General features: G+C 41.5%; 1 protein-coding gene across 1 annotated transcript; it reads right to left on the bottom strand.

The window, feature by feature from the left end:
• Positions 1 to 12,556: 12,556 nt before the first annotated feature.
• Positions 12,557 to 16,515, bottom strand: AGTR2 (angiotensin II receptor type 2). Its single transcript, XM_077447771.1, has 2 exons — positions 16,373 to 16,515; positions 12,557 to 14,149 (listed from the first exon to the last, which is right to left on the bottom strand). The coding sequence occupies exon 2, from the start codon at positions 14,037 to 14,039 to the stop codon at positions 12,987 to 12,989; it is 1,053 nt and encodes a 350-aa protein (XP_077303897.1). The 5' UTR covers positions 14,040 to 14,149; positions 16,373 to 16,515; the 3' UTR covers positions 12,557 to 12,986.
• Positions 16,516 to 20,923: the final 4,408 nt, after the last annotated feature.

Raw genomic sequence — 20,923 nt, forward strand, 5'->3', positions numbered from 1 at the left:
GCAGCACGGCATGGCAACGTCTCACCTGGCATGTCGAATAGGTTCTGGGGAGCTTGGGCGGCGCAGTGGAAGAGACGCTAGCAGCAGAAAAGGAGGAGTCAGCCGAGGAGGAGAGGGAGGAGGATGGAGTAGGAGGAGGAGGAGGAGAAAAAGAGCCAGGCCTGCATGCAATCCGTGGCGGTAAAACCAAATCTACACGGGTGCCACGGGTTACATGCTTGACGGCCGTCAGAAGGTTCACCCAGTGGGCAGTAAAAGTGATATACCTTCCCTGCCCGTGTTTGCTAGACCACGTGTCTGTGGTCAGATGTATCTTGGCACCGACACTGTGTGCCAGAGATACATTCACTTGCCGCTGAACATGGCCATATAGCTCTGGGATGCCCTTCTGTGAGAAATACTTCCTTCCTGGGACCTTCCATTGTGGTGTTCTAATGGCCACACATTTTCGAAAGGCCTCTGAGTCCACCAGTTTATATGGCAGTAGTTGGCGGGCTATCAGTTCTGACAAGCCAGCCGTCAACCGTTGGGCAAGAGGGTTATCCGGCGTCATCATTTTGTTACGCTCGAACATTAGGCCCACGGAAGCCTGCCTTTTTGCAGAAAAACGTGAGCTTGGCGTGATGGAAAGTGGAGTGGAGGACAATTGTGAGGAGAGAGGAGAAGGAGAAGTAGAAGACGAGGCTGGACGGTGAGAGCCTGGAGTGTGGCTTTGTGTGTTCCGTTGCTCCCACTGGGCTCGGTGATGGCTGCTCATGTGCCTTCTTAAGGCAATTGTCCCTAGGTGAGTGTTGGGCTTACCGCGACTAATGCGTTGACTGCAAAGATTGCAGATGGCAACGCTATTGTCAGCAGCGGACACGTTAAAAAAAGCCCACACTGTCCTGGGAGCGCCACATGTGACCGTACATGGTCGATGACTCGCTCCTGATACATTTGCAGTCTGCTTTGTCCCTCCTGTGCAATGTAAGTTATTCCTGCTTCTTCTCCCTATCTGCTGGTCCATATCTCCCTCTGAACTCCCCTCCTCTTCCTCTCTTGTGGGCACCCACGTGACATCACTAAACACGTCATCATCGACATCACCTTCCCCAGCGCTATAAGTAGAGATCTCGGAGTAGGCAGCAACACCGGGGACCAACCTCCTCCTTGGGCTGATCTGGGTACTGTCGTCAGACTGCTGAGTAGCGGTTGTTGCTACCTCCTCTTTCTGATCCAATACCAAAGTGGCTGCGCATCAGAAATGTCTTGATATGGATCGGAAAATAATTCCTGTGACTCAAGCGGAAGGTATGTGGTGGTGGTGGTGTTGTTGGTAGTAGTGCCTTTGGGGGTGCACATAGCAGAGAGTGAAGAAGAGGGTGCAGATCGAGAGGATGAGGAGGGTGCAGAAGAGTAAGGCTGAGTGAGCCAATCAACCAAGTCTGGTGCATCCTTTAAAGTAATTGAACGCACCTTCTGCAACTTCCCACTTTGGCTCAAGCCTGTTGCTCCTGCCCTACCCCTACCACCCCTGCGGAAGGGCCTGCCTCTTCTTCTGCCTGTCATTTTTTAAATGACCCTGTGACAAAACCCTCAGTCCCTATACTGATGAAGGACTGCTGCAGTATAGGGCAGCGGTCAGCAGTAGTGCACCTCAACCCTATGTATTGTGGACCTATACCAGTCCTTACAGAATAGCAGACTGTACCTCACTCAACCCTATGTACTGTAGCACCCTACACCAGGTTACCAGTCCTTATAAGGACCTTTGTGGAACAAGTAGGTTGTGACTGATTAGCAGACTGCAGCAGAAGGGCAGCAGTCAAGTATAATATTCTTTCTTTCTATATTTGGAAGAAAGAATATTATACGTGTACAAGCCTATTACCATACTACTGATACCAGTCCTGAAAAGAACCTTTGTGGACCTAATATAGTAACAGCTACTGATTAAACTGACCCTCACTGCCTCACACACAGCTTCCCTATATAAACTGACAAAACAGAGGCTGCTAGAACAATAACTGGTATAGCACTTTTGTGGACCTGATAGTAACAGCTAATGACTAAACTGACTGTCCCTGCAGCACACACCGTCCTGTCCCTTTCTCTACACTGACAAAAGACACTCAGGCTGCTGCAACAAGAACTAGCACAGCACTGCCTCAAACCTATATCCTGAACTACACCTAACACCTATACCAGTCCTGAAAAGAACTTTTGTGTACCAGTTAGGGGGAATGTCCAAGTGTCCATGTGCTGTAATGTCTCAATTGGCTGTCCTGTACCCCATGATGGATGTGTCATCATAGGTCAAAGTTCTTTTACACAGTAAACACGGAAGTCCGGGCGGACCGCGAACAGCCGAAATTCGCCGCGAAACGACCGCCGGGCGAACCGTTCGGCCATCTCTATTGGTAAATACTTTGATGCTTTTTTAAATATAGGCACCACATTGGCCTTATGCCAATCCAGTGGTACAATTCCAGTCACTAAAGAGTCCCTAAACATTTGAAACAATGGCTTTGAAATGACAGAGCTCAATTCTTTTAGGATCCGTGGGTTGATGCCATCTGGTCCAGGTGTTTTATTCTCCATTATTCTGTCTAAATATTTCTGGACCATACCACTTTTGAGCCATTGTGGATCATTTGGGGCTGTGTCACTACCACCTCATTATGTACATGAGCTCCTCCATGCTCCTTTATATATATATACACAGAACTGAAGAATGTATTTAATAATGCCTATTATTTGTCCTCACCCATTTGTCCCCACCCACTCTAGATTATTTTGTAAAGGGCCTACATGCTCATAGCTGACCTTTTTACTATTAATATATTTGAAGAATATTTTGGAGTTTGTTCTGCTATCTTTTTGTAATCTGCCAATCATTTTGAATGATTTCTATTTTACATATTCTGTTATATTCTTTGTAACATTTAAACGATGATAGGGTTCCTTAGTTTTTATATTTGTACGATGTACATTTGTAGTACATTTGCAAAATGTGCAGCAAAGCATGTGTTTTTTGTGCAGTTTGCCATGCATTTGGAAACACACAGATGTAAATGAAGCATCATTGCTCTTGCGTAAACAGACCAATTTCAGTTTCAGGCCCCATTCACCCCTAGCGTAGTGAAAGCGGACATTTTTTGGCTCATTTTTTTCCCGTAACACGCATAGGGCAGCCTTTTGATTTCAATGGACTGACCTACACATGGAAAAGTAGCTCATGGGACATTTTGGCGTGTTGCAGTGTGCACGTTTTTTATTGCACGTTTTGCGGTGTTGATCACTAATTTTTTCACATGGCAAAATGTGTGTTTGCTTCTGCATTTGGGGTACCATTAACAATTAACGGTCAAAAGCGTTACTAGTTCATTTTTAGATATATAAACGTGGCCATATGCTATACAATCTAATTGTACATACTCTGTACTATCTCCTTTAGATTTACCAAAAGGAATACACTATCTATCCAATCACTCTGTATCAGGGGTGGACTGACCGAGGGCCCGGGGTCAGGGGGGCTCCATGAGTGGCTCAATCTGCCCCTGGATGTGCCCACAGCTTATCATGCAGGATAGGGGAAGTATATGCACCGTGGAGGCAGTAAGCTATGCCATCTGTGCCTGCAGTTGATGAAGCTATATGAGAAGACTTGGATGCCGGCCAGGATTACAAAGCGATCATGGAGCCATGAGGATGATAGCAGTGACAGGCACTCCAGCCACCTCTCCGTCTGGGGAATTCAGCAGAGGGACAGAGCCACAGTATACATCCCTGCCACGGGGAAAAGCCAGTGAGAGAAGACAGAGTGGAGTCATGTCAGAGATAGTCACCTGACCTGCATTGTGTGCACCAGCAGGTCAGTGTGTAATCACAGCAGTTTAGTGTGTCTATGATCACCAGCCAGGCTGACTGAGAGTTCCTTCTTGCTTAGTTATATATAGGGAATAGCACTTAGTGCTATTCCCTATGTGTTAAACTGACATCTATACACTGAGTGCTTTTCCCTAACACTGATATCTGTATACTAAGAGCTATTCTTTATATAAAACACTGATATCTGTACACTTCGGTGGAAAGAACAATCAGTGAGAATAATGTTCCTTACATTGGTGATCAGCGGGAAGAATGTTCCTTACGTTGGTGATCAGCGGGAAGAATGATCGTTACATTAGTGGTCAGCGGGAAGAATGTTCCTTACATTGGTGGTCAGCAGGGAGAATGTTCCTAACGTTGGTGGTCAGTGGGAAGAATGATTGTTACATTGGTGGTCAGCGGGAAGAATGTTCCTTACATTGGTGGTTAGCGGGAAGAATGGCCGTTACACTGGTGGTCAGCGGGAAGAATGTTCCTTACATAGGTAGTCAGCGGGAAGAATTTTCCTTACATTAGTGGTCAGCAGAAAGAATGTTTCTTACATTGGTGGTCAGCAGAAAGAATGTTCCTTACATTAGTGGTCATTGGAAAGAATGTTCCTTACATTGGTGATCAGCGGGACGAATGCTCCTTACCTTGGTGGTCAGCAGAAAGAATGTTCCTTACATTGGTGTTGGTCAGTGAAAAGAATGTTCCTTACATTGGTGTTGGTCAGTGAAAAGAATGTTCCTTACATTGGTGGTGGAAAGTGAGAAGAATGTTTCTTACACTGGTGATCAGTGGTGGGAAGAATGTTTGTTACATTGGTGGTCAGTGAGAATAATGTTCCTCACATTGGTGGTCAGAGAGAATGTTTCTTACATTGATGGGCAACGGGAAGAATGCTCCTTACATTGGTGGCCTCTAGAAATAATGTCCCTTACAATGGTGATCAGTGGGAAGAAGTAAATAAAAATTATTTTAAAAAAATGTAAAGCACACCCATGACCCCCGCACATGCTCTATATGAAATGCTTTATGTAGGACAAGCACATGTATGGGAACAATAATGGCGCTACACATGTATGGTATTGTCGGGAACATTGGAGTAAGAGCAATTCTAGGGCCATAATTTTGTAACATGCTGGACAGAGCTTTTTATTTTTTGTATATTTTTCATCAAACTGTTCAGCTAAGACATTTGTTGCACCTGTTATATTGTGTTAATTTTTTAAATCCTTAATTTTGGAAACTTTGTTTGTTGCACTTTCTTTAATGTAAGTTTATTTTTCTTATAATTTATAATAAACATTTATTTTGAACACAGTGCAGAGAAAGTCTGTGACAAAATCATGTAGTGTGAGCAGTGCAATATATAGGTGGGGATTTGTGTGGGTGTGGCTTTAGTATGGGCAGGAACACATGGGTGGAGACAGGGGGCCCCAGGATCTCCTATTGTCCGGGGGCTTCATGAGTTGTCAGTTCGCCCCTGCTCTGTATCCAATCAGGTAGGCCCTTGTACTACATAGTTGATGGTAAATCTAAAGGAGATTGTACAATCAGATTTTCTAGTGTAAGGTGAGCTTTACAAACTTTCAGGGACACATCTCTCCTGTTTTCAGTACTACAGCTCTGCTGCACATAGGCTGTTACCTTCTGATTGCTCAGCTCCTGCACACTCTGCCAAAAGAACAAACTTTACAAGAAGAAGGTAATGTAAGTTAGTTTTTTGTTGCATAAGAGAGATGCAATGCCTCTTTTGCCCTAGTGCTACTATGTGGAAATGCTAACAACTTAGCCATATATGTTTTCTTTCATTTCTCTTTTACAATATTTATTCTTTCTATCCAAGATGTACACATAACTGTTCTGTAAAAAATGTCCCCTTTTTTACAAGAAGAAGAGTGCTAAGTTCTTCAATTTTTGCCCCTCTATGTTGGGCCATCAATTTGTTGAGTGCTTGTTTTCTCAACAGTGTACATCTTTGTATTTTTCCCTACACTGAATTGTATACACCAAATGACTTTTCTTGTGTTTGGGAATTGGGTTTTGAATAGAAAGCTGCTTTCACACTGAGGCGCTTTACAGGCACTATAGCGCTAAAAATAGTGCCTGCATAGCGCCTGCAACGAACCTCTCCTCTCACTGTAGTGTGAAAGCCCGTGTGCTTTCACACTTGAGCAGTGCTCTTGCAGGACGGTAAAAAAAAGCCCCGCAAGCAGCATCTTTGCAGCGCTGTAGGAGCAGCGTATATACCGCTCCTAAAGCACCCCTGCCCATTAAAATCAATGGGTAGCACTGTCGAACCACAGGAAAAGCGTTGCTGCAGCGGCACTTTCTGGGTGGTTTTAAGCCTTTTTCGGCTGTTAGCGAGGGTTGAAAGTGCCCCGCTAGCGGGCAAATAGCACCACTAAAATGATGGCAAAGCGCTTTACTGCCGATGCCCCCGATGCCTCAGTGTGAAAGCACTCTGAGGCCGCGTACACACGCGCGGACTGTTGGCCCAACCTTGTCCGCTGAACAGTGTTTGGGCGGACAGTCCGCTCGTGTGTGGGGCTTCAGCGGACAGTTTCAGCGGACAGTTGGCCGAACAAGGTCTTACGGAAATTCCGAAAAACTGTCCGCTGAAACAAGGTTTCAGCGGACTGTTCGCTCGTGTGTAGGCTTGTTCGGCCAACTAAGTCTCGCGCATGCTCAGAAAGGATTTCCACGTCGGAAGGTTGCATTGCAGTGTATAGGACGTCGTATTTTTCGTCCCGTCGTACGTGCCGTTCACGTCATCGCGCACGCTTTCAGCAAACTGTTCGTCCGTCGTGTGTGGCCATGTCCGTCCATGCTAAGTTTGAGCGGACTGTTCGCTCAAACTGTTGGACGGACAAAGTTGGGCCAACAGTCCGCGCGTGTGTACGCGGCCTAAAAGTTTTTGTTTGTGTGTGATTGAATTTTTTGGTTTTAAGAACATTTTGTTTGATTTTCTAATCATTACTAGGGTCAAATCAAAGTTCCTTTTGAATTGCAGCAATGAGAAAATTGGATGGAGGAGGATGGAACATTTTTCTTGAATGAATGAATTTCTAACAGTGAATGTGTTTTTTTGGAAAGTCCATTCACTTCAAAACCTAATGTTAAAAGCAAACACATTTATTAACTACTTTCAAATAATATTTGTCAAGTCGATTGTACTGAGAATTTTTGTATTCATTTGAAAATCTAATAGTGTATGTTATTAGGAGGGTTTAGACTGTGAAGAGTCCTTGCAGCTTACACATGTAAATGCAAATGTGTTCTAACTAAACCCCTGTTTTTAATGCATACTGTCGGACAGGTTAATTTGGTTGGTAAGCAGAGTGGTTGGCAAGTTGAGCTGGGAATTTTCTCTGGTTTTGTCTTCCACGCGTTTGCCCTTCCATGTGCTCCTTGCGGTGAATGCCAGTTATAGGTGGGGGCCGGGGGCCATCTCTTTGTTACTGGTGTAAATTTGGTGAGGAAACACACTGGGCACCTTTGCTGCCATTGTGCTATGTGCTGGGTGTCCAATGTGCCCCTATGCCTTTAAGGAAGATTGGGCTACTTCTAGGCCCACTTGCCCCTTATCTATGTGTTAGAATCCATGTGCTCCCATTGTAGAGACTCTCATAAAGTTAGATGGGTTAGGACTGCAAGTGATACAGGGTGCTGTGAAGAGGCCTTGCAGCTTACGACTGCATTTGCAAATGTGTGCTAACTAAACCCCTGTTTTTAACGCATACTGTTGGACAGGTTAATTCGGTTGGTAAGCAGATTGGTTGGTGAGTTAAGCTGAGAATTTTCTCTGGTTTTGTCTTCCAAGCTAATAGTAAATATTTTTTAACTGTATTTTCTTGTCAACCAGTAAAACTTTAATTTAAAAAATAAAATAGAAGTTGGAGCTTTACTAAAAATCACTTATATTTGCTATTTGGAACTTTTTCCCCTAAAGGGTGTTATACTCTGGAAACTTACATCCATGCTTATTGCTTATACAATAAGCAGTTAACTCAATGGATTCTCAACTTTCTAGCATTACTTGCTAAAAGGTAGTGTCTGCTCACTGTTACATGGAAGAGGGATCAATATTAGCTACAAATGTAAATGCCATAAGAAAAATAATCACATATCGACAGTCATCTTCCACAAAGACAGTCAACATACAGAAACATAAATAGTACACAATATGAATAAATTGGGCCAGAGAGTTGGAAGGAAATAATAAACCACATACTTGATTTTTTCATGCGTATAAAATTGTATTAAAATATAGTCATAATAGCTTATGCTAAAAATATTCAGCAAGGTCACATAATCTGTGTTAACTACTAAAAGATTTTCATTTTGCCCCTATCATCATTTATGGGTTGGAAGAACCTAATCATAGATTTGTCTTGTGCAAAGCTCCCTGTAGGCACATCAATCCACAAGTAATAGTGTTACATTTGTGAAGAGAATGAACAGATAAAGATGAGCACCTACAGTAAATAGATGGCTTACGTTTGAGAAGGAACAGGATCGCAACTGGATGATATACTGTGTATATATATGTTTCCATGATGAAAATGATCATCTGGTCATTCTACCATGCAGAGATTGACAGAGAAATTGACAATTGTGTTTTTTCTCTGCTGATAATTAACTAATTTACATACCCCCATCCCCGTTATATTCCTGGCTGAATAACATCTTTATGTATATCAAGCCACCTGGATAATGTAAGGACTGCTTTGGTATCTGCTGTTCTAAAACCTCCACGTATGTTGTGCTCTGCACATTATGATAGACATGTGTACACTAAAATATTTCGTTTCAGAATTTAGTTTTCATCCGAAAAATACATTTATTTAGCTACTCCCAAAATTTGTTTTTATTTATTTTGTTTCGTTAAGAAATGCATTCGTCCGAAAATCCGAAATAATTAGGGTCGAATCTGTCATTGAGGGCGTATGGTGTCTGTCGAATGTTCTAAGAAGATTCGACGGAGCTTCCTGTTCCGCCTACAAGCTATAGTAGAATTCTAATGTTGTATAACACTAGTAATAATTATATTTATTAATTATTATTACTAGTCAACCAACATTGGGCAGAGCATTTGACCATAAATGTCCGCTCACTGCGACTGCTTCGTCAAATCTTCATGTCAAATCTTTTCTCTCTATGTCAAATAATCTTGGACTAATAGTTAGGTTAGGCAAATTCAACCTTTTTTGCTATTGTCTCTATAATGTTGAATCTTTTCTCTCTATGTTGAATCTTTTCTCTCTATGTAGAATAATCTTGAACTAATGGAGCTACGGTTAGGCACATTCGACCACAGGTTCGATGGACACAGATCGCTATTGTCAGCGTCATGTCGAATCTCCTATCTATTTCGAACTGTTGCAAAGAAAACGAAAATAAAGCATTTGTTTATGTTGGATCTTTTGGTTTTCGTAATCTGCATGTTCATTATCGTTTGTTAAAACAATAACGAAAATACCTGAAATTCGGACAAAAATGCATTCGGATGAAAACAAATGCACATGTCTACATAATAAGCACTCAATCTCTTAAATGACCATATCTGTCTGCTCAAGCTACCATCATACTATATACTGTATGTTCCATATTAGCTCTCACACCAGGGCCGTCTTTAATATTGGCTGGACCCTGGGCAAACATTTTTTTGGGCCCCTCTTCCATGCAATTTCGCTCTCCACAGTCTTTGAGACATACAATAAATAGCAGCTAGGCTCAAAATCATAAAAGTGGTCAGCCTTCGCGCCGCTAAGTGGTAATAAGTGACTAAAGTGGAACAAAATCCAAAATCAGATATAATGAAACACAGATGCTGTGAAAAAAAGCCTGAGTGATATAAAGTGCAAATGCTAACTAAAAAATGCAGCAGGACAAAATAGTGAACACAAACTATCAAATAATGAATATAAAGGGGTGGGTCCTGCACAAATCGTGCTCAAAATCAGTTTACTGAATCTGAGCGGGCAGCGATTGCAATTTGTTGCCAGAGGTTACAATGTATCATTACCTCTCACTGACTGTGTGCTAGAGGTTACAGCACATATTATGGCTCACTGTTATTTTCTAGAGGTTACAGCACATGACTTCTGCTTGTTTGGTTGCTAGAGATTACTATACATCAATACTGTTTACTGATTGGTTGCTAGAGTTTACTGAACATGTATACCACTCACTAATTGGTTGTTAGCGGTTACTGCACATTATTACTGCTCACTGATTGGTTTGCAAGAGGTTAGTGTGCAGCATTACTGCTCAGTGATTGGTTGTTAAAGGTTACAGCTCATCACCTCCTCACTGCCTGCCTGCGTATTCATATGCACCAAAATTCAGGGTGCTGTGGCACCATGTTATTTTGAAGAAGCGTTCCACCTCCAATTTACTTACTTTTGCAGAACATGATGCTAATGACAATTGTAGGCAGGACTTTCAAGCATGTTCCTTTACCTCCCCAGTGGGCAGCATTCAGCAGAAGTGATGGTGGATGTGACCTCGGCGAACATGATATACATATGAATGTCACCTCTATTTAAATAGCAATGCCGTGGTCCCAGACTATTTACATATTAATACTGCCTTTATTTACATATCAATTCAGGTTATTTACATGTAAACACAGGGTCTGCAGGTGAGTCATCTGTACATGGCAATGGGACAGAGCTGGGCAGCAACAGCAGAAGTTTACACTGAGATATCGGGACACAACACAGGACTAAAACTTCAAGGGATACAGGAATTTAAACTGGGATAGTTGGCAAATATGAGGCAGCTGCTTTGGGCCCCACTACAATGATGGGGCCCAGGGCAACTGCCCCTTTTGCCCTGCCTTAAAAACAGTCCTGTCTCACACAGGTCAAGGACAAAAATGTGCAGCACAGTCTAGTATGCTAATGAATGGCCAGTTTCCGTCTTGTTAACATAGCACAATCTTGTGCCATTCTGTATATTCAATTAGTTTGCCAAATTAAGAATTACTAGTATTTCAATCAATAAACTATATCAAAAGCCAAAACTTTTGTTTATTTAGCTTTGTATAGAATAAGAAAGCCAAAATCTCCACAGTAAAGGAAATCCCAATAGGCGTCACTGACAATTTCACCTCTATTTCTGACCCACACAGAACTTTAGATTTTCCCTTACTTTCAGTACAGGTGACAATGGCCTGTAAGTCTTATGAGCAGGAATATAAACAGCAAGAAAAAATGAACCCCTTAGCTCCAAACATATGCATATATGCGGCCTCGTATTTAAGGGGTTATATTGGGATGATGCCTGCAGCTGCATCCTGGTACCGTTTTTAGAGCGGGCGGTCAGCTCTTCAGGGATAACAACCGATGCGGCTAAAAGCCACTTGGTTGTTATCCCAAAGGAGCGAGAAGGGACTCCCCCCCTTCCACCTTCCGCCACTCTTCCCTGGCCTCCCGTCCCGTTGGGAGAGCCGATCCACGATCTGACACTTCCGCTGGCTAGCGTGAAACTGGAAGGAAGCTGCAAATGCCTTTGTTCCAGTCTCTTAGGTGTAAACACAATGTCACTTCCGGTTTACTCGGCTGCCAATGGGGATGACTTAAAAAAAATGACAGTATTCAGAATCACCATTTTTAGCGATCTGAATACTTTGAAGTAAAAAGGAGGGATTTGGGGTCTTTTAGACCCCTGATCCCTCCATAAAGAGTACCTGTCACCACCTAATACTGTCACAAGAGATGTTTACATTCCTTGTGACAGCAATAAAAGTGATCCTTTTTTTTAAAAGAGACAATGTAAAAAAGAAAAATAAATAAGAAAAATGTTTTTTTTTAAAGCACCCCTGTCCCTGTGAGCTTGTGCTTCAAAGAAAAAGCACACTTATTTTGCGCGCCCGCATATGCAACAGTGCTCAAATCACACATGTGAGGCATCTCTGCGATAATCAGAGTAAGAGCAATAATTCTAGCACTAGACTTCCTCTGTAACTTTAACATATATATATATAAAATGTGTGGGGGTTCTAGGTAATCTTCTAGCAAAAAATACGTATTTTAACTTCCAAGCAACAAATGTCAGATATAGGCTTAGACATGAAAGGGTTAACATGGATTATAAACCTTCCATTCTCTATCCCAAAAATGTCCTTAGATCCAACTGAATGTAAGTCTTCAGTCAAATTTTTTTTTTTAAAGTGGTTGTATACCTCGCTTTCACATTTTTACCTAAGCCTATAAAAAGCCTGTACAGTTTAGGAGATATTCACCTTGCATGAAGCCACTGACATCAACGGCACAGGCACTCTGAAGATCCGGCGGATGCTGCTGGAAAATCAGAGCTCCTTGCTGGAGAGATGAATCCCACATGCATGGGTGGGAGTGACGTTTTTGCGGCTCCGGCCACTCACAGCGCCGAAGCCGCAAACCCAGAAGAAACACAGAGGGAACATGTCAGCTCCTTCATGGTGACCGGGAGGTAATTCCGGTGCTTCATTCTAATACAAATTTTTCATAATGAGCTAGTATGCAGTGCACACTAGCTCATTATACCTTTGCCTTACAGGTTTTGTTTTTTTGTGGGTATACAACCACTTTAAGCTTTTGATTGAGTGGGGAACAGTTGTTACCTTTGTTTAGGCTGGTATTTGTGACTCCTCTGGGAAGCTTCTGCACTTTTTAGCTCAATGGCAATGGTAGGACATAAAAGAAGTAGAGAGTAGAAGGCTAAAGCCCCTTACGGTTATTTATTGTCATTATTATGCTCATAGAGGCACCAGACAGCAATACAAAACTTGACAGGGGTTCTAACTCTACCCCACCCCATCCAAATGTAAATCAAAGTTTTGGTTTGAAGGAATCTAAAGTGACTCTTTTTCTTTGTTAAATGCAAACTGGATTAAGGCAGAACTTCTCTCTTACCTTCAGTCTTACAGTTAGTTGTACAGGCTCCTATTCTGTACTGAAATTACTCTGATTTCACTACACCCAAACTCATGAGGTTTTTTTGTTTTTGCATGCTTGTGCGCATTTCATTCAATAATTCATGAATAACAGCAATATGGTCAGCACAATGTATCTATTTACACACCAAGATTTCACAGTATAATTAAAGCCTACTGACACATCATAATATATTATCCAATTTGGTCATACTAGTGGATTGCCCCTTGGTCCATTTGATTCCATCTCTCTTAAGTCACTTCCCTTTCTGGAAGAGCTGTGTTGGCTGTTTGTGCTTTGTAAAAGTTTGATACTGCTCATCACATGTCTTAAATTCTCTCGAAACTGGTTCCCAACAAAGCAGTACAACAAAGGATTAATGCAACTGTTTGAAAAGGCAAGGCAAATACTTATTGGCAAAGCTGCTTCAACAAGTGTCTCTGTCCTGCAGTCCTTAATAACCTCCATTCTTGTTAAGACATCAAGGAAAGTCAATGTATAGAAAGGCAGCCAACAAACTAAGAAACAGACAACAATTGCTGTGACAATTTTGAGTACCCGGTCTCTGCTTTGTTTGTTGAGTATAGGCCCTTTAGATTTTTTGAAATGCAATCCAATCTTTAAGTAACAGGTGGTGATGACTGTTACTGGCATACAGAACCCAAAAGTAATTTTTACCAAGGACATGGCCACACACCAGCTTGAATAATTTTTTTTTGGAAAGTCCATTATGCATGCGTGAACATCAAGGTACTCAAGGTAGTATGTGTTCCGAAAATGGAATGTAGGAAGAGTGGCCATGATGGCCAAAGCCCAAACACATATTGCCACAATGGCGGCCTGGGTTAATGTTCTCCTTTGTGAATGTAGCGGATATACAATTGCTATATAGCGGTCTATGCTCATACAAGTGATGAAGAAGATGCTTGCAAATAAATTCAAAGTTAAAAGGGAACTTGAAACTTTGCACATCACTGTGCCAAACATCCACTTGAGACCAAATGCATAATAGGTGGCCCAGAAAGGCAGTGTTATGAGGAATAGTAGGTCAGCTGTGGCTAGATTTACCATATAGATGTTAGCCACAGTTTTCAAATTCTTCTGGAGACACAGGACTGCAATGACTATACTATTACCTATGAAACCAAAAATACAAATGAAGGAGTAAAATACTGGAAGCAAATTCATCTGATAGTCTGCAATAGTATTATTGATACATGATGATGTAGAAGTTAAGTTGCTGGTTAGGTTTTCAGACATAATCTTTAATTTTTCACTGATGACCAAAATAGATAAGTTCCTGTAGAATATTTTCCTTTGTAGATGGCAGAAGATATCCAGCTTTTGGCCTGCAACAGCTCATCACTTATCTGCAAAATAAAGTTAAATATGGATATACATAATATACTCTATGTATACATGTAAGTATAACATACATTTATAGAGTATTAAGAAGAATAAGGAGAAGATTAATATTATTATTTCTACAATTACATTTGGGGGTATATCAGAGACTGCTTACAGACAGGACAGCAGATAACATAGAGAAATTTGCTTAATACATTTTTACTAAGCATCAAAAATGCTTTTTCAAACATTATTTAGGGCTTGAAGCCTTGTAATAAGATATTCACACAGAAAGTAAAGATAGACTGTATTACATGATAGTATATCTAAAGTGTGAAATAGGGATGTGGTGTCAATATATTAATTCTTAGGAACCGTGATATTTGATTGTTATATTTGATGTTAGGGGGACTTTACCACAGAAAAAGTCTCTCAGTGATATTATTTGTCATCTGCTTAATAATTATGGGTTATTATACTATGATCTGTGCTACTGCATTTTGCATTTCCTTTAATAAATAATCCTAGACTGTTGTTAATTAAAATTAAATTAAACCCTTCCTGACCAGCCGCTGCAGTTACACTGTGGTAGGTTGAATCCCCTGAGAAACCGTCATAGCTATTCGTCATCTTGCCCTTTGACCACTAGGGGGCACATATGCGCCACTGGAGGCACGCTCACATGCCCGTGGTGCGAGTCAGGAGCCGATGCATGTGCCCGCGATTGCTCCACACAGAGACAGAATGGAGCAATCACGGGCACGACCTCCGTGCTGTCAGGGGTGAGGAGAGCGATCTGTTGTTCATACTAAGTATGAACAACGATCACTCTCCTCACCCAGGCAGTCCCACCCCCCCCCCCCCCCCCACAGTTAGAATCACTCCCTAAGTAACACAGTTAACCCCTTGCTCATCCCCTACTGTTAACTCCTTCCCTGCCAGTGACATTTACACACTAATCAGTGCATTATTATAGCACTGATCTCTGTATAAATGTCAATGGTCCCAAAAATGTGTCAAAAGGGTCCGATCTGTCCACCATAATGATGCAGTCCCAATAAAAATCGCTGATCACTGCCATTACTAGTAAAAAAAAACAATAATAAAAATGCCATAAATCTTTCCCCTGTTTTGTAGACGCTAGAACTTTTGCGCAATATATGCTTATTGCAATTTTTTATTACCAGAAATATGTGGAAGAATACATATCGGCCTAAACTGAGGAAAAAATGTGCTTTCTTAAAAAAAATTGGGGATATTTATTGTAGCAAAAAGTACAAAATATTGTGTTTTTTTTCGAAATTGTCGTTCTTTTTTTGTTTATAGCACAAAAAAATAAAAACTGCAGAGATTATCAAATACCACTAAAAGAAATCTCTATTTGTGGGGAAAAAAAGGACATCAATTTTGTTTGACTACAACGTCAAACGACTGCGCAAATGTCAGTTAAAGCAGTACATTATTATAGCACTGATCTCTGTATAAATGCCAATGGTCCCAAAAATGTGTCAAAAGTGTCCGATCTGTCCACCATAATGATGCAGTCCCCATAAAAATCACTGATCACTGACATTACTAGTAAACAAAAATAATAATAAAAATGCCATAAATCTTTCCCCTATTTTGTAGACTCTAGAACTTTTGCGCAAACCAAATTTTGTTGACTACAACGTCAAACGACCATGGAAATGTCAGTTAAAGCAATGTAGGGTGGTATCGCAAAAAAAATTGCCTGGTCATTGAGTAGCCAAATCTTCCTGGGCTGAAGTGGTTAAATTTTGCTGAAATTAAAAATCCAACCAAATAAACCTTTGTAATTAGAAACTGACATTCTATATATCCCATAATATGAATGCTATATTCTCACATAATGACTTGTTTTTTATAGCAAGTATACATCATTATAGGACACGAAAAAATATTCAAATTCGGCTTGATTTTCTCATAAAAATGACATAGCTTACAAAAGAAAACTGTGAAAACAATTATTCAATTCTATTTTTTATTAATACCTTGGAAATACTTTATGTTAAGATTAATGAGCAGTTACCTATAGCAATCAATCAGAAATCATCTTACATTAGAGCCTACATTAACTCTACCTACAAAGGTTAAAGATGTTATATTATAACCTGACATAACTCTCATAATTTTCATAAGATAAAAAGGAGGGTTGAATCTATGAAATGCATTAAGAAATTAATATGTGGTGCAAAGATTTTTTATACAAATTTAAAGCTACTTACCACAATAAAATATGCCCTCCGGAGTCCAAAATGCTTTTTCCTCTCCTTGTACTACACTAATAGCTTGAAAGGTCTGCTTTCTTTCTTATAGCCTCTGTTTATTCCTTTGGGAGATGTCAGCATACATGACGGTGGGATTAGAGTGGAGAATTTTGGCACACATCTTTCTGGCAGAAACTTCTGCTCTCTTTCATTCTGTCTTGTGCATTTAACTCATAGTAAATCCTCAGACAAGAGATGCAGGACGCCATATTCCAGATGTCCATGTTAGTATGTATATTTAGAAAGTAGAAATTATACATTGTTGGTGTTATATACTGTATTTAACTTGTAAAGTAGATTTCTTAGCAACTCTATTCTAACCCAAAGTTAAATTCCAACCAAAGCTGACAAAACCAGCTACTGCCTATCCAAATGTAATCATAATACATTCGCTACCAAGTCTACTGCTATACATTATTCCATATCTTTTAAGCCCTGATGAAGGAAACATGTTTTTCCCCTAAGATGCGCTGGATTTATTAGATTTTTCAATTGATTTTCCACTGGAATAAACTTGTATCTAAATTACAACATCATGGTGTGGGGCTTTGTAGATTCCTTCAAAAGTTTCTGCATCATTCAGATCTGCAACAAGCATGCAGTTAGCGAAACAAGAACCTGATCTACATACATGGGTCAGTAAGACAACATGGAAAGCGGCATTTTAGAATGGTAGCTGCCATATTTCTTTAATGACAGCTTTGCTTTAGCTACACAAGTACCTAATAGACAGAAAAAAAGAAACACACAATTTTATTCCTTTCTAGTTGCCCATTTTATTAGCTTGTGGACAAAAGATTCAACATTTATTTAGAGAGGTAGCCAGGTTAGTACCATTATTGATGCTGAAATTTGAGTTTATTTGTATTTTTATACATATGCACTGCCCTAGGGAACATGTGTCAATGGAAAAAAAGAAAAGAAAACATCAGCCGAGAGAGGGTCTTTTCAGGCGACCTAAAATGAAACATTGAAAATATAAAACCCCCAAATAACATGCTTGTTTTTCAGAAGATTGTGTTTCTCAGGGACAGCATCAGCAACATCTAATTGTGGCACCACAAACATTGCATGCGTAATAATTTTATCCAGCAGCCCAATACAAATTATTTCCACTAACAAAATGTTTACTAGGTAGTTTTTGCAGATAACAGATTTGGTTTGTAGCAGCAACAGGTCAGAATTGAGCAGTAGGAGTATACAGGTAAAATATATTGGAAAGTATAAACTTAAAAAAAAAAATACAAAGATAAAGCTATAGCTTACAAATTGGCAAACATCAGTAATACAAGTTTCATAGCATAGCTTGTCTCTTTAGTACCACACTTTATTGTGTACAGAGTTTAATAAAATGTTAACACGGTGTGCATCAAAACATCTCAAATCCACAAACACATATTCCAGAGATGGTAGTTGTTACGCCAAATTAAAAAATTACAGTACCATGTTGCAGAGACAACAGCCAAACATTTAGCACTGTTAGGGTTGCCACCTTTTTGTCGAGCCAAACCCAAACACTTCAGCGGCACATAGCATTTTTTTATGTAGTATGTACTATGGGACTGTAAAATACCTGGGATACCTCTGTGTGTCCCAGGGAAGTAGTAATGCGGTATGCATAGCGTGCCACAGCGAACAGTGGGTGTGGCCAATTGTGTTAACAATGAAAAGGACTTAAAGGGGCATTGGGGCTCTTCCCATGAGGTCTGATGTGGCCAGTAATTGCTTGTCCTGTGCCAAGTATCTATCCCAGCACATGTAAATACAGCAAATCTATAATGTTTCTCAGGACACGTTCTCCTGCCATGCACCTAGGCCACCCCCCTCCTATACCAGGCACTAAGAGACATGGGGAAATAGGAGCAGACTCCTACTACAAACAGCTAGAATGGACTACAAGTCCAAGAATTCCACACAAAAAAACAGTACAGAAAGAACATTCTCTAGAAGCCCACCAAAGTCCTGGTATAAATACAGTAGTACTGGTATAAAGTCAGTAATGCTAGTGTCCATAGTGAGCAACTAAATCACTTGTTGAGTCCCACACAGCCTATTAGAAGAAATATGTCAGGCATGATCTGCAGCCAATCCATCCATGGGATGGGTCTAACCTGTGTAATGGGGCTATCACAGCTTGCAGGATGTCAGTGACAGATGGAGTAGATTGGTTTATTGTAAAACATTATATTATTAGAAAAAAGCAATCACAATGTATCCTTCCAGAGAACAAACAACCAGCAGTCTGGAACTTAGTGAAAAAGTGCTGGATACTTAGGTCACACAGCCAGAGAGGTTGGGGGGGGGGGGGGAGCTAGAGCTGAGAGACACATGAAGGTTCTTATGTAGTGAAAAGGAGCAAGCCACACATACCCTTGAGGGAGCTGCTGGGAACACCTGCTTATCCAGTGCTAGAACCAAGAGAAAGCCCAGGTGACAGATGGAGGATGAAGCTGAAAACAACCCACTCCACTCATCCTGTCTGGAACCAGACCACTAGAGCAGAGGCAGAAACTGTTGCTGGAGCCTGGAGAGCTACCCGAATTTCTGGCACCTGTGTGTGTTTACTACACTCTCCCCACCCCACTGCTCCCACCAGTACTGAGCACCCACAACACAGACCATGTGTTTGTCTCCTGCAATGCCTTGCTCCACTCTGACCTCCCACCCTAGCTACGGCAGCCCCACATCTCCACTGCACCTGTCTGTATGCCAGCACTGTTCATTAGCCTGCGTTGAAGGATACAGGGAGAGAGAGAGCTCAGCAGTAAAGCCGCAGCCTTCAGGAGAAATTAGTGGTACTGCACTGAAGGATATGCAGGGACAGGGGGATGTGGACTGGAGGTATGAACCCCCAACTGAGTTCCCACACTGGCTGGGACTGGAGGTATGCTGCTGTGTCTGGGTTTCAGGAGGACAGAAACAAATGTCAAACCCCGGACTGTCCGGGTCATTCCCATACAGGTGGCAACCCTAAGCACTGTGTCTGCAAAGTATGTAGGCAGTTTTATTGGGTCCTGGACAGCATTGTTAGAGGGAGAGATGAGTTACACAGTTGTGGTATGTTATTTCAAACACAGCAGCCAGAAATATTGTACAGAATGGCTGAATGCAATTGAACTATCACTTCAATTGAGCCTATTTGTCACCTTGGCCCCCCACATCCCAGATATCGACTGGCGCCTTGACCGGGCTCACAGATCTCTGGCTCCTAAACCTCTACTCGGCTCTAACCCCAGGGACGTCATTGTCCGTTTTCATTATTATGAGAGTAAGGAAGCCCTCACTACCGCAGCTCGCAACAAGTCTCGCATTGACTTTAACCACTTCCCACCCGGCCAATGCATATATACGGCCGGGTGGGAGCCGTCTACTCCTGACAGGCCGTTCAGGAACGTCCTTCAGGAGTAGCGGGATCGCGCGCGCTTGCGCAGCGGCGCGATCCCGATGTGCTCGTGTCACCCGGACACAGCACATCTCAGATCGGCAGGAGGGCTCTGTGATTGGCCCTCCTGATCACATGACGGCCGTGTCCAATCACGGCCGTCATGTGATGTAAACAAACAGCCAGTTGCTAGGCAATCGGCTCTCCTCTCCTCACACGGAAGTCACCGCTGAGGAGAGGAGAGCAGAACGCTGCAGCCGGCTGATGATCAGTGAGTATGGGCTGCTTTTTACAGCTTTTTACTCACTGATCATCAGTGTAGTGTAAACACACAACACACCACACAGTACAAACACAGTCCCCACATATGTCCCCAAAACACACATGTCCCCAAAACATACATGTCCCCAAATAATAAAAACACATGTCCCTAATAATAAAAACATGTCCCCCACATATGTCCCACTAAAATCACATGTCCCAATGATTATCTGCACACATATGTACGTGATCACCTGCACACATATGTACATGATCATTTGCGTACATATGTCCGTGATCACACAAACCAATTATTATACACTTAACGGAATTTTTTTTACCAAAAACATGTAGCAGAATACATTTTGGCTTAAATTTATGACAAAATTTGATTTTATTGGATTTCTTTTCAAATAGAAAAAAGAAAATATAGTTTTTTTTCCAAATTTCCGCTATTTTTGCGCTTATATCGGAAAAAAAAAAAAAACGGAGTCGTGAATAAATAACACCAAAATAAAGCTCTATTTGTGCGAACAAAATGATAACAATTTAATTTGGGTACAGTGTAGCATGACCGCGCAATTGTCACTGAAAGCGCTAGAGCGCTGAAAGCTGAAAATTGGGCTGGGAAGGAAGGGGGTGAAAGTGCCCTGTATTGTAATGGTTAAACAAGCCAAGATTCAAATTTTCAGCGACCTCTCCCCTATCACTCTGGCGAAAAGACGCAGCTTCCGCCCAGTAACCACGCACTTACAAAACCATCAAGTGCCTTACCTATGGGGGTTTCCCTTTCGTCTGTCTGTAGCTAAAAATGGCGCCCAATTCTCCCTACGTGACCTTTCTGAAAGTGAAGCCTTCATTCGTAA

The sequence above is a fragment of the Lithobates pipiens genome, unplaced genomic scaffold (genome assembly GCF_037356315.1).
Source record: "Lithobates pipiens isolate NorthernLeopardFrog02 unplaced genomic scaffold, aLitPip1_a1.2 Scaffold_1, whole genome shotgun sequence".
Lineage (NCBI taxonomy): Eukaryota > Metazoa > Chordata > Amphibia > Anura > Ranidae > Lithobates > Lithobates pipiens.

Excerpts from the sequence above, each read along its gene's own strand:
- AGTR2 (XM_077447771.1), bottom strand. The coding sequence starts at position 14,039 with ATGTCTGAAAACCTAACCAGCAACTTAACTTCTACATCATCATGTATC.